The sequence below is a fragment of the Protopterus annectens genome, chromosome 11.part0 (assembly GCF_019279795.1).
Source record: "Protopterus annectens isolate FY-2018-M chromosome 11.part0, PAN1.0, whole genome shotgun sequence".
Taxonomy (NCBI): domain Eukaryota; kingdom Metazoa; phylum Chordata; order Ceratodontiformes; family Protopteridae; genus Protopterus; species Protopterus annectens.
Window position 1 is genome coordinate 1039083820 of NC_056745.1, and position 15000 is coordinate 1039098819.

The window sequence follows — 15000 nt, forward strand, 5'->3', positions numbered from 1 at the left end:
ATGGCATTCCAAGGTGAATAGCTGCAACACCCTTGGGCGGTCTGTTATTTCATCAGTAATGCCCACCCTATCAAGCATTATTGCTTGCGTAAGTGGCTTACTGAATTTTTTTCTTCTAGAATATAATAGCTGATAGTTCTGTTTTATGGATGCATAGTTAAAAAGTACTGCTTAAAGTAAACAATTAGGATTTGTTCAAGCCATTTTCAGTTAGAACAATGTTAACATTATTTGTTAAAACCCTTTGGGACAAGTTGGATGAATGGAAAATATGGACTATTCTGCTATGGATTCATGGAAGAAAGACCAGCAAAAGTCCCATGCTGTGAGAGAGATTTGAACTGTTCCCTCACACTTCTCCTTCTCTTACCACACCAGGTATTTGTTAAAGTCTTTTGGAGAAGTCAGAGTTCATCAGAAGTAGTACTAGGTAAAGCTCAGAATATGCGTTTTGATTATCTTGTTCTCCCTGAACTACAAAATATTAAAAATCACAAACAACCATTTGGAAAGAACACCTTTAGCAGTACTTAAGGCATTGCAGATTTCCTTTCTGTCAGAGGTTCAAATGCAGATACTGTTCAAACACTGTTAAAACCAAATAAAGACAAATTGCCTCAACTCCAACACTTGCACAACAATCAATAAAATGCTTTAAAAAAAAGTAAATAAATAGCAACAATAAACTGTCACTTCCCTTATGGTAGTAGAATCAAAGTCCAACCAGCAGTCCCTTAGCTCAAGCATGTAGCATGGTGCAACTCTGCATTAAGAAGTACAAAATCCTCATGTCCCTGGTTTTTATATTACACAATGTAATTATAGGATATAGTTTGTCTGGCCTAATGGGTTTCCTCCCTGAACTCCAGTTTCCTCCTACATCCCAAAGACGTGCTGTAGGTGGATTGGACACTCCAAATTGGCCCTAAGTGTGAGTGTGTGTGTGCCTTCTGTGGAAGGTTGGGTGCTGGGCTGACAACTTGAAGCCGTAAAACTCCACTGCCAATCATGAGTGAATAGGTGGTCCGCTGTGGCGACCCCTAACCGGGAAAAGCCGAAAGAAGAAAAAGTTTGTCTGGCCTAACCAGTTAACTAAATTTAATGCATAGATGCTGCCTTGCGTTTCACCTTATGTTATTCATTGCCTTCAGGTTAATGCTGTTTTGAATGCACCTGTGGATTTAGAATCCATAACCCTCTCCTAGTATGCTGCAAGGTCTCCATCTCTCTCGTTGAACAAAAAAAGTATTTTCTCAGGTCCAAGTTAAATAGAGTAATTTTCCACGGCATCCTTTTCTCTTCTTTTCTTGAGCCGCAGCCCATCCCTTCAGTATTCTGTTGGAGTATGTTGCATAATTATGTCATATCTCCTCATTTTCTTGAGCCCACTGCCTAATGAATACAGATTCAGCAGTTCTGAGTACTGTTTGTATTGCTTTCCAAGCTCTCTGATGACTTGTAATTTTCCTCTGGATACTTTCCATTTGTTTCACATCTGTTTTTTGAAGGATTTCCATGTCTGACAGTATTCCAGATGTGGTCTCATTTCTCATCCTTCAGTGTGGAAAGATTGCTGATTTGGTCATTTTAGAAGAATAGTATACAACACAGGTATTTTTTTAAGAAATAAGTACAAAACAGTCATTACATTTGTACTTGGAGTTTTAAGTAGATAAATGCCTGTTATAGGCAAATAAACACTTGGGAGATCCTTTAGAAATGGTGATATGGAAGAATGTAACAAGTACCTATGTGTCTGTGTTGAATAGAATAGAATATAGACTTATTACAGAATCGGAATTGCCTACACAAAGTAAGGTATTGCTGAGTCTAATTATGGTGGCTGCCAAAAAAGAAATTAGTAGGAAATAGAAACTGAAGTCAAAACTAACTGTACTAGAAGTACTGAATATAGTAACAGAGATAAAATAACTGGAAGTGGGATCTCCAGAAAAGTGTAGGAGCAAATTACATAGAAAAATGGGGAATTGTGGGAACCATGCATGTAAAATAACATTTTGGAGGAGGAATGAGGTCTAAAAGAAGGCAGGATTTGAATGGGCTTTGTAATGTTTGACTGAAAATGACTCTAGATTTTAAGTGATATATAATATTTGCAACTAAAAATATGTCATTGTTGTTTATTTTCATTTATATATGATAGGTTATGTCATAATGATAATTTAATAAAGATGTTTCTTGTTTAAGAAAAAAAAATAATTTAGACACATCATTTAAGTTAATCTAAACAAATGGATCAGTATACCACAGAGCAGCTTTTCCTGTTTACTCCCTGTCATAGTATTGCTCTAAAGCTTGTATGTATGTATGTATGATAGTTTTGTATTCATTGACAAGATTAACATTAGAATTAATCAGATTTCTAGTTGTGACACTGATTATGTGGATTATGTCCATCACTGTGTGTGTAGCCTAGTATATCTAGGAGGAACCACTAGAAAGATTAATTTGAGCATATTAGAATGGTGCAACAGAAGGGTATTAAAAATGTTGTGGCCAAACATAAGATGGTAGCCTTTCCACCTTCAGGTAGTTGGCTATGAAATACTTTGGCGGGTTGCAAGAAAGGATAGCAGTTTTAATTTACATACAACAGAACACTGAAATATTTTACATTTGAAGACATTGCATCTGTATGGGCAACGACCATAAAGAAGTAACTGACATTATGTTTGTATGGCATGATCTTGATCTTGCTACTCAAAATGTTAAAACAACCATGTACTCCCTGTGTTGATGTCTGGATACAAGACTTCAAAAGGAGTTGCCTGACTGTGAATAAAGTTCAGTCTCAGACCTATTTAAGAAAAGTTCTATGCTACACATAACTAGACCTTATTGTGGTTAATTTTTCACAGTGTATCTGTTATTTAGTGCTGGACTAGTATACCTTCCGTTGTTAAAAAAATATTTTACATTTTATTACCAGACTTTGTCCTGCTCAATGGCAATAGCATGTTTATGTTAATTTTAATGTTTTTTTTTCTATAATGAATGCTAACATTCAGTAAAGCACACTAAGGTGGAAATAATGTCACACAAATATGTAACAAATGTCCAGTGATGCTCATGATCACCCTTCACTTTTTTATTTAAGGCTTCAGCGGTAGTGTGTCTCTTTCAGCCATCTCTTTGAACCAGTTCCTGATGCCGAAACGTACTTAGCATTCTGTTGCTAATTTTCCATGTTAATTTTTTATAGCTGGGAGCAGTACTATATGCACTTCATGCCTTAGAGTCTCCTGTTCCCAAGTATGATTCTGGTGTGTCTTCGTGTCTGCATTCTGAAGACGATAGCAGTACTATATAGGTTTCAGCCCTTTCAGGAATTCCTTTCTGAGGCTGCCTTCTACTGAGGACAGGCAAAGCGTCAGTAATTTCATACTTCCGACAGATGTTAAGTTTACTCTTGCCTGATTTGCAGGGTGAGCCATCTGTGCTCTGAAGAGGAAGTCCTGGCTGAAGGCAATCATTGTCTATTGGCCCTGCAGTGACCTAGTAAACTCTGTGAACAGATTCAGCTCAGCCTTCCAAGAGTAGAATATGAATCTAGAGGTGGTGGGGTTGTTCTCTAGGGCCAAAGCCCCTCAGATCAATTTGCTTTGGAAACAGGTGCCTGGTTCCTGTTCTTTTACTAATTGTGAGTAACACATTGAGTTTGGTTCTTGAATTATTTCAAACTTCTAGTGGGTAAATGCATTACTTTCTACATTCACTTCATTTTCTCTGCTCTAACATGCCCTCAAGATTTGAAAAGTGACCCCTCATGTGACTTTTGTTGCCCTTTAATGACATTGTTACTTGTAATTTCTTGTCTTTGTAACTATGTGTTGATAATTATCAATCAAACTATCAAAACCATTAATAAAACACTTGGCTCTCTTTACAGAATCAAACCTTTCCTTACCCCACTTGCTAGAACTGCATTTGCCTGTTCCCATCTACTATCAACTCTTCTCTACGACTCACCTCTATTCTCCAACTTAAACAAAACAGATCTTAATAAATTATCATCCTGCTATAACCACATAGCCAAATTTGCTACGGGCACATAAATCGCCTAGAAGGGCTTGAACTGCCTAGCCTAATGCAGTTCAACCAGCTAATAGTGCTACATAAAGTCCTTTGCCAACCAGAAAGTACACCTGCAATAAAAAATTGTATCAGCCCCTCCGATCATCCACTAGTCTCCTAGTTCAAACATACAACTCCAACTCCTCAGCTGGGGACTCTCTGTTTGCCAACGCTGTTGAAAAAACATGAAACAGACTCACAGCTGACTTGACCCTAGAACCCTCACTAACTCCATTCAAAAACAAACTCAAGAAATATTTCAAAACTCATTGGTTATGTCCTTGCACTAACCCCTAATAGTAACCTCTCTATTACTTAGGTGCCTTACCTTCAACTACTTCTAACTTTTTTCTACCACACCATTTCAGGAAGCGTCAGTTTTATAACTGCTGCTCAGTGTGTCTTAAACCTGAATGTAATGTTATGTAAATATAACTTTGAAAATAATGTTATGTCTTGTAAAGTGTTTTATAATAAGTTAGTACTGTATGTGCTAAATGCTGGTATTGCTTATGACTGTAATCTGCTTGAAACTAGCATTTACTAAATGTTTAATGTGCATTATTATCTTGGAGCTTTTCTCCCCGGGCCTCCGCTGAAAATGGACATATATCCATTCGGACTATCCCGGTCAACAAATGTAAAATAAAATAAATAATTGTGCAGGAGAGATTTCTAGCTATCTGCATGGAGAAAGGAGTAAAATCAAAGACCTGTCCTTAGTGCACCTTCATGTTTATTTTTTGTAAGGCCTGAACAAGGCCAAGGTGTTATGGACATTCTGCTAACTGCCAAAGCCTATTAAGCAAACATATGCCTGTAAGTGCAAAACACAAGTATGGGCTGAACAGAAGAATCACTCCACTTTCTGCAAATCATTTAATACCTCAGAATAATGCTTACATCTGTGATATGAGTTACTGTTCTGCTGAAATGCACCTTTCAGTCGTTTTTACCTTCTGCCGACCATTGATAGTTGTCCACTTTCACTGGACAGAATAATGAAGTAATTCATTAAGAAAATTCCATGCTGATGTTCCTCTGAGACTCCATTCCCCAAGACTTGAAATTTGTGTTAGAAAAAAATAACATTGTCACATTTTAAATCAGGATCCTCTAGAAAATTTTGAACTGTGTCTTGGACATCAGACGTCCTAAATTTTGTTACTGTGATTAGAATGATGCTGGAGTTTCAGGTGATGATTCAGGTGAGGAGTTTCTGTGAATGAACTATCATGAGGGTCAGATTTTGTCACTCTTTCCTTGTCAGGCTCCTCTTTATACACCATTTTCTCAATTGTGACCCTACCAGGTGCACAAAGCTCCGGACAGCTTATCTCAAAAGATCACAGTGTCATGAAGACCCTGCACCATGGTAAGGTCATGATCATAGGAGTGCAGATGGGCAGTGTATTAGCAACAGCATTGCGGGTTTTGTACTGGACTGTGGTTGTGTGAAGAAAGAGCTGAGTCACAGAACAATACTCTTATTTTAGTGGTTGGTCTGTGATTTTTTCTTCACCTATGGTGATGTGTTTTTATAGAGCAACTGAAAGGATGAGATATTGTATTCAAGCAGTGGAAATTAAGTTCCTTTGCATGAACGCTGGACTTACTGTTTTTGATAGAATGATGATCTCAGAGAAGAGTGCCTATTTTAGACAGAGCAGGAGTCAGTAGTGGTAGTTTGGGAACATTATAATGGTGCCCCTTGGTCACGATTTGGTACAGTTTGACTAAGACACTGGGGAAATTCCATTACGCTTTTACCAAAAAGTACAACACTATGCTTTATGACCATCTAAGCTGCCACCATCTCAGGTAGACTGTTTCTATGGGACATTTGTTTTACTTTTCATCGGAAGGATTGCACGGTTAAATTACAGGACCCCATAATACTGCACTACAGTATTAGTATTGGAACATATATTTTCCCTGGCATCAAAGATGTACCTGCTGTTGCTGAGTAACTGGCACTCAAATTAATGGTTTAATACACATCTTGCATGGAAGAAGGCTGTATGAATTGCCATTTCACTGAAGTCAGTTATTGAATAAGCAGAACTGAAAGCCACTTTCAGTTGAGAAAGAAGAAAAAAGAAAACACAAGAGACCTTCAGGAATTCTTTTACTACAAGATAATACCATTTGTGATTATGTGGGGCCAGGTCCATGAGTAGTGATCAAAAGGGGCAGGAATTTGAAAACAGTATTAGAACACAATTGGTCCAAACACCAACATAAGTAAAATTCTAAATTTAACATAAGCAAAATTCTGAATTTATGGGGATGAAAAAGTGTGGTTGTTGCCCCTACTGCCCCAATATTCTGGTGTGCCATGAAAGTGCTTTGACGAACCAGGTGGTCGCAATAAGAAACAGATTCAATTGTTGTACAACAAAGGTGGTATATTGTGTGCTGTGTATGTTCTGCCCTGTTTTTTTATACAGGAGAAACAGAGAGAAGACTGAGGGGCAGAATATATGAATATTTGCATGAAATCAGAATGAGAAAAGAGTCACCCTCTACAAACACACAAAACGTTACCCACACCACATGTTCAAATTTTGTATTTTGGAACAAATGCCTTCCAACAGTAATGAAAGTCCATGGACCTTATTACTGGAAAAACGTGAATTATATTGGCAGTTTATAGTGGTTTGAATGCCAGTGATTGGCCTAGATGCAATGAACATGTTTCATTAGCATGTTTGCTTAAGTTAAAAGCACTGGAAAGATGAGCCCTAAATACAGGGCTTAGATTCTACATATTCTTACATACTTTTGTCTTAATTTTTCTGATTTTATATGGAATGCATTTTGTACTATTTTATGTGTATGTGTGTATATATATGTATATATATATATCCACGGAGAGGACATGCAGACTCCACACAGAAAGCACTCCCCGCACATCGAACTGGAGAACCTCTTGCTGTGAGGCTATATATATATATATATATATATATATATATATATATATATATATATATTTTTTTTTTTCCTTGTTTGCAAATGTTGTCAGTTGAATTGACTTGGTGCTACACACCGTGAATTTCTGTGTTTGGCTCCTTTAACATGATTAATTTCTTGAGGGCTTTGGTGGTCATGTGATTGAACACAAAAGCTACAAATTCTGTGTGTACTTCCAGCAATATTTTATCTGATGAAGTTCATGTATTTTTGTGAACAAAAGTGCTTATCTGTCATAGTTTTTAAATACGTTTTTATTTCAAAAAGTTTCTAGATTAAGGTTCTTCTGAATTTTATCTGCAACAGTTTGTTTCCTTGGGGCTTCCATTTGTGTTTTAATCTGTATTTCTTCAGTTTGTTTTTTGGCCTAGTTTATTTTTGTGGGTATTGATGTGGTAGTTCGAGAAGGGTTATCAAATTTATCTAAACATAAGATATTAGATCAAAAGGAGAGATTGTGAATTATTAATTTAGGTGCTACATATAAGCCTGGGATTAATGAATATTGGTAAAAATAAAAATGCAGTTTATTTTTTTTATTATCTATATAAAAATAAGTTTAGATTTACTGGATAATAAAAAGGTTTTTGAAGATGGAATATGTGATAGATTATATTTTAATGATATTCTTATGGTATAGGTGGTATAATGGGGTTTCTTTTGGTGGTGGTTCCTTTAAATTTCTGAATATATAACTTGGTAAGCCAGATGAGTCTGTAACATACTGATGATGCCAGTGTGCAAACTGGTCTGCATTAAGTTAGCTTTTAGTCAGACTGCTTCTTATTGTTCATTATTTAACAATTTAAATAAAACAACATTGGATTTACCAAAATAGAGTTCTTTTTTTTTGCTTTGTGGAGTACGTATATGAACTGTTCGGGTAATGTAAAATGTGTGTTTATAATATCCCTATTACACCTAAAACTGACCATTTAGCTAGGCATGCTGTACTCAGTGTTGCTTTTTTAACAAAATTAGTGTGGAGCTGTGCAGGGAATATGAATGTGGAGAGCAAAATGTATGTTTACAAAGGAGCATTTCTTTTCTAGACTGAATATGTTTTTGATGTCTCTTCTAATGTTGAGTTCATATTTTAGTATGTGCCGTTAGAATGCATCCACTTTATGTAAGTATTCAGGAGCAGTTTATTTGAATATTCAAGGTAATATAGTGCAAGCTTTATGAATTTTGTGCACATTGCTCCAGTTTGATTTTTTTTTTCTTCCCACAGCATGGAGAGGTACTTCCGCTGAGGATTGTCACTTACACCACAGTGTCTATCTCGCTCATAGCTCTCCTGGTAACTTTCATCCTACTTGTTTTAATTCGGACATTGCGTTCAAATCTGCATAGTATCCATAAAAGTCTGGTAGCAGCCCTTTTCTTTTCAGAACTGGTATTTCTCATTGGAATTAATCAGACAGAAAATCCGGTAAGTATTGCTGAAGTATAACATTTAGAATGTAGACTGATACTTTAATCTACCAATTTCTAAAATTTTTCACAAGAGCATTTGGTGAATTATGGTTTACCAAGAATCACTTTTGTACTTTTAATCCCCTTTACACTGATATTCTATTGCCTGGACTCCCAAGTAGCTCATTGGTTCCCTCTAGCTTAGAGCCTTTGGTGCGATGTCTCATCATTGTAAAATTGCAAGGACAAAAGGGAATGGCAGTACCTGTTGCAGTTTTCCCTGGAGGACATTATGTGCCAGTCCATATCACTGTATGGCTAATGTTACTAGTTGGCCTTGAAGTCTTTATGGGTATGCTGCTGCCTATTGCTTGCAAGTCAATTTCAAGGCTCTCCAGGCCAAGTTCACCAGGAGCTGTAGTGCTGCAGTGAATGGTTCTCTCTGGAGGTGAGTTGGCCAAAGCCACTATTTCCTTCCTAGTGCTTTCAAAGCTTTTTGCATCTGAGTTGCTACTAGGGTCCGGATAACCAGAAGAAGGCATCCTTCCTCTACAAGAGAGAAAACTTTTTTTTTTTTTTATGGATTTGATCCATTCAGATGAATATAGCTATAGTACTCCTTTTTTTTTTTTTTTTTTTTTGCGCATTATTTCTGTCTTCGTGCCTGCCAACAATCAAGTTTCCCCTAGATCACAAACTGCCCTGTCTGCGAGGGACCTTCATCCAGGAAGCCATGAGAGTGTTTTGTGCTTTCACCAGCTGGCGTTCTGGTGACAAGATCTTTTTCTTTATTTTGGCCCAACACTGCATCCTAGTGTTGATGTGACCATTGTGTCACAATGGCTGCTTATATCCCCTTGTCTGTGCATATGTGCCCTCCCACATGTTCGGAAAGGGGCTGATGTCACTGGTGTGGTTGGTCATGCCACTTTTTTCCTAATGTCAACTCTGCATCATGGTGGGCTTTTGCTGTCCAGCCAAGGTCCTCTCATTACCCAGGTAAGTTTGCCATCATATGATGTGTCCTCCCTGCTGGTACCATCAGGCACCTAAGCTTCTAGTCAGACTCAGGTCACCTGGACCATAGTTTTGGAATTATCCCTTTAAAGCCACCAGCACTGGCATAGCATACAATTTTTGAAATGCACACATGGCACGTCTATGTCTGTTTTTTCTATGCATATTTCTGTTTATATAAGTGTATCTGTGCCTTTAATAAATGCTTTTGGTTGCTGGTGTTTATGCAGACTGTCAGAATTATGGATAGCATTACCCACAGTGGTTGAATATCATAGATATTTGAGATAATACACAAAAAGGTTTAACAAATTCTGAAAGAAAAATCATTATTTAATATCTTTCAAAAAAGGGAAAGATGGCTACCTAGTCTATAAACAGATGCTAAATGCTTGACACACACTAGTGTCTTTTGCTGTGAAAAATGCAGTAAACTTATTTAAGGCACAGTGAGAATGTACTCCTCCAGGGCATCTGCAGCATATTTCAGAAATGTGTCTTATAAGATATTTTATAAGCTGTGAAAGGGCTTAATGTCCACACCTTCATAAAACCGTGCAAGTTAGAAGTATACTTTAGGAGCAGGACATTTTTTGGCACAGCGGTGTTTCAGGAATGTAGTGACTATCCCATAACCAACTACTGTATAGGAATCTTTCCCTTTGTAATGATTCACTGTTCTAGTGTGATTCTCCCCAATAATAGAGTATTGAGTAATTATGCTTACTAGTATTGCAGATTTTTGAGGAGTTGTTACTGTAACAATAAAACTATCTTCAGCCACCCTATCAGCGTCAGTGAAAGGTGTCATTCTGTTCTTCTCTGTGGTACTGTAACACATTGTATTTCTGTTATAATTAAATTTTTTAGTTTAAGAATATATACTACATTCACAAGTGTCTGGGGGCCTTTAAAGGGCTTTTAGAATTTAATAGAGCATCCAGCAATATTGGGTTTATATGGAAGTCTGTCCTGCCTACCAACATTTGAGGCTGTTCAAGCGCAAGGCTGTCATGTCTTACAGACTGAGGCATATTGGGTAATTTCTGACCAGGAATGAAGATGCTTAAGTTAGGGGGAGAACTCGCATGTTCCTGTACTATTACAGTGATAAGCCCTTCAGATGTCTTGCTAAAGTATATATACTTGTACATAGGTGCACTGTTCTGAGAGTTGATGCTTGTCCATCACATGGAAGAGGTTAAAAGCATTTTATATCACCTGGTTTAATAAGTGACAGAAGCTACTGGTTTGAAGCTCAGGACTTTGATGTCATTGGGGGTGGGAAGATAGTTGCTGGGATACAGATCTGTGTTGGTGATATGGTCTGCAGATTTGTGGTAGGATTGATTAATTAGTGACTTAAACTTCACTAGCAACAATAGAAGATATTGGTGTATGGGGGGAGACATTCACATTTTTAACATACATTAGGCAAAAATGGCCAAGACAAAATATAATGTAATGTTTTGAATACTGGTGCCCACATTCTAGTCATAAAACTGCCTCCTCTTGTGAATTTTAATGCTTGTATTAAAATTTTCACTTAACACATAGGCAAACATACATTAATGTAAAATAAAACATTTTTGGACATTTTTCAAATTTGGAAACTCAATTACTGCTTTGTCTTACAACTGCAGTGCTCTTTCATGACAGACTGTATAACACTGTACTCACTACTTGACATACTGTAAATATTCATCCCAAACTGAACCATTTAAGTTAAATTTGTGAATTGTAGCTATTTTACTCTGATTTTTTCCTTTGTACAATAGTACTGTTAAATGTATGTAAGTAGCTATGTACATGTTTGTATGCATGTATGGAGCTTTTCTCCCCGGGACTTCGCTGAAAATGGACCTCGTGCCCAGTCGGACATTACCCGGAAAACAAATGAAATAAATAAATAAATAAAACATGTTTCCAGTTTACTTACATTGTACATCACATATGTTTTGTTACCATCAGTCCAACATTACATAAATTGCTCAATTCCTGCCTTGTCGTAAACCTCACTTTTACTCCTAAACATTATTCTGCATGTATTGTTCCCAAAATTTCCATTTATTTCTAAGTAATTTGCTCCTTACATTTTCTAAAGATTCCACTTCTAGTTCTTTTATCTCTGTTACATTATTTAATTCTTCAAGTATAGTTGGTTTAGACTTTGACTGCCATTTTCTAGTAATTGTTTTATGGTAGTCACCTGAATTAAACTTAACAAGGCCATACTATGTCAAGGAAACTCCAATCCTGTGTCCCAGCTCAAAAGAACCATTTATTTATTTATTATATATTTCCAGTTTGGTGACCAGGGAGGTCCACTGGGCTCAAAGAGCCTGTTTTCAGTGGAGGCCCGGGGAGAAAAGCTCCATAGTACAAAGTATAAACTACATAATTCAGACTACATAGTACAGAGAAAAGCTAGATAATTCAAAGTTAACAATATACAGTAGCAAAACAGTGCAGTAACAACTTGTAAGTATTAAATAGCAAACTAAGAACAGTTAAACTGCAACATATATACAATATATAATACATATTTATATGTTTGTAGGTTGAGGAAAGTAGTATAGAGTAGAATTTGTTCATAGGTTAGAAATGTCAGATAGTGATCTGAAAGTAATTATCAAGGGATAGATCCCTGGTAAGTAAGGAAAAAATGGGACTTTGAATGTGATAAAAGTGATCATGAGTTAAGGAAGTTAGGTAGGTAGAGAGCACCATCTACTTAGTTACACCCATTTGCTCTCCCAATATTTCTGAGAGTACTCTGTATGGAATTTTAAAAATATGCCAGTTCATTGCACTCTCAAAATATATGTTCCCAGTTACCACTTTCTTCCCCATCACATCTCAAGCATTTGCCTTGTGCCTAAGGAAAAATTCTTTGAAGAATGCTTGAGGTGTAAAAATACCTATACAAACAGTTCTAAGCAACAATCCTAAACCTTTTGACTTTGTTGCATACTTGGGAGCCATACATATGTACTCCCATTATTCCCTTGTAAATTGATCATCCATTCTCTCTTCCCAGTCCTTTCTAACCTCCTCTGATTGATTCATATAGTTATTGTGCAGTATTTTCTATGCCGTACTAATTATCCATTTTTAGCAGAAGCTTCTGTTCTGCAATCAACTAAAACCTATAGTACAGTAGGCCTTTCACTTAGGATTCTCCTATCCCTTTCATTTTGTCTCCCTCTGATATCAATCCCTAGTAGGGAATGCAGTCTCTAGCCTGCTGTCCAAATGTCTTCTTGGTCTCATCCCATTCTGTTGTCTTTCTCCCTCTAGTTATTTGCTCCCAGTACCTTGGTTCCTTTTGCCAGTTTTCTCCTGTAAATTTCAGTCCCCTATTGACTCTTCTCTGTACATTTACTTGCAGTCATCCCTATCGACAGAAACTCCTTTCTGCATTCTAATGTTGGCTTAGATTTTTTGAATACTTTCTGCTGTTTTATGAATGTAATATTCAGAGTGGCTGTTATTCTCCTTAAGTATCTGCATCCAAAAGCCCACTCTGTCCTTATTTCTTGACTTTTCCCCCAACTTATCATCCCTTTCCATTCTGAGTTATAGCTTTCTTTTTGTGTTATGTATACAAGTCTTAATTGTGTAGCTGTAAAATATCCCTTCAAAGCAGGTAATCCTAAGCTACTTTGTCTACTGGCAGGGTCAAGTTATCCCACATAACCCTTGAAGCCTTCCCTTCCCAGATAAATTCTTTCAACTCTATTAATTATTGTCCACATCTTCTCCTTTGGCTGGTAAAAATTTTGACCTGTATATAAAGCTAAAGGGACTAAAACATTTCACTGCTTGTATCTTGCTGTCCATATCCATAAACAAGATCTTCTAGTTTCTCAGTTTTTGTATTGTCTTTTGCTTAGTTTCTTCTTACATATCCTTAGCTGTCATAACAGAAGCCTTTTTAAATCCATTCTACTAAATACCTCATATCATTGTGTCCTCATAAATATTGATATTGCTGAATCAATTCATGTGTGGTACACAATTTGTGGCTATAGCCTTTGTTTTATCTTCAATAATTTTATATCCTGAAAAGATTTGAAACTCTCTCAAAATGTTACACAACACTGAGATATCCTTTTCTGGATTTATCAGATACAAAATAATATCATCTGCAGATAAAGCCAACGTTTTTGCTTACCACACCAATCATATCCTTGAATTTCTGAGTCCCTTATTTTCTTTGCTAGCAGCTCTAAATATAAAGCAAAACAACAAAGGGGAAGAGGATATCCTTGGCTGGTTCCTCTATTCAGACATAACTTGTTAGATAAGAACCCTCCCACTTCAATTTTTGCCTGTGATCCTTCATATATTTTCCTAAATAACACTATTTTATCAGGGAAGACAAATGCTTCCATTGTCCTGCTCATAGACTCCCAGCTTACTCTATCATATGCTTTCTCTGCATCAAGACCCACAATCAGCAGTGGTATTTCCTTGCATTCTGCTTCCCTCTGGATTATCATTGTTTTATTAATATTGTGAAATGTTTGCTTCCCACCACAAAACCACATTGATCTATATCTATCAATTTTGGCAAAACCTTTGGCATGTTTTTTAGCTAGTATAGACATAAGCATTTTATAATCATTGTTTAAAATTGAAATGGGTCTGTATGATGCTGGGTCTAACTGGCTTTTACCATATTTAGGTATTACAGCTACCACAGCTTTCTTTCAAGATGTTGATGCTTTGGCCTTATTTTAAAATTCTCAAACAACCCTTCCAGATCTTTATCACTTTCTTCTCTCCTGAATTCCAAACTTCCATAGGAATACCATATATTCCTGGAGACTTTCTTACAGATTGATTATACATTACAGTTTTTATCTCATCTCCTCCTGTCTTAACTATGAATTGTCAAGCCTCGTCTATCTCTAAACCTGGCAAACTTGAGCCTTCCATAAATATTAATGTATATGCTCTTTCTTGACTTCCACATGTCTTTGCTTTATTTAGATGTTCATAACATTTCTGAAATATCTCTAATACCTCTAGAGGACTTCTGATCATTTTTCTTGTTATAGGCCCCCTAATTTTGGTGAGCTATCCTTAACAGCAGTCTTTCTAAAGTCATGCATGTAATGAAGTTACTCCCTTATTGTTAATTTAGCAGTCTGCAGTTGCCTCTGTTGTTCTGTAAGATTCCCCTTATTCTTCAGTACTTTAGCCACTATCACCCCCTCAAAATAATTCCTATTACTCCTTGACAGTATCTCTTTTTCTTTTATTTCTGCCCTATTTTTGAACAATTTCATTTTGTCGCACTCACTAGTTATAATCTCTGAAGAAATTTATATCCTCTCTAATAACTCTTAAATAGTTTCCAATACCTATTCCTAAAATTCCTGTCTTTTCAACAGGTAGGTGGGAAAGTGCCGTTGTCTAATTTTTACTTCATTACCCTGCATTTTTATCTTAGTTTTTATTGGTGCATGGTCTGAAAGTGTTATTGGA

General features: G+C 36.6%; 1 protein-coding gene across 1 annotated transcript in view; it reads left to right on the forward strand.

Moving 5' to 3' along the window:
- CELSR1 (cadherin EGF LAG seven-pass G-type receptor 1) overlaps positions 1–15000 on the forward strand; it is a 2549932-nt gene that overhangs the window by 2342372 nt on the left and 192560 nt on the right. Inside the window, exon 24 of the mRNA XM_044088384.1 lies at positions 8303–8503. Within this exon, the coding sequence (XP_043944319.1) occupies positions 8303–8503 (201 nt within the window). The remainder of the gene's footprint in view (positions 1–8302; positions 8504–15000) is intronic.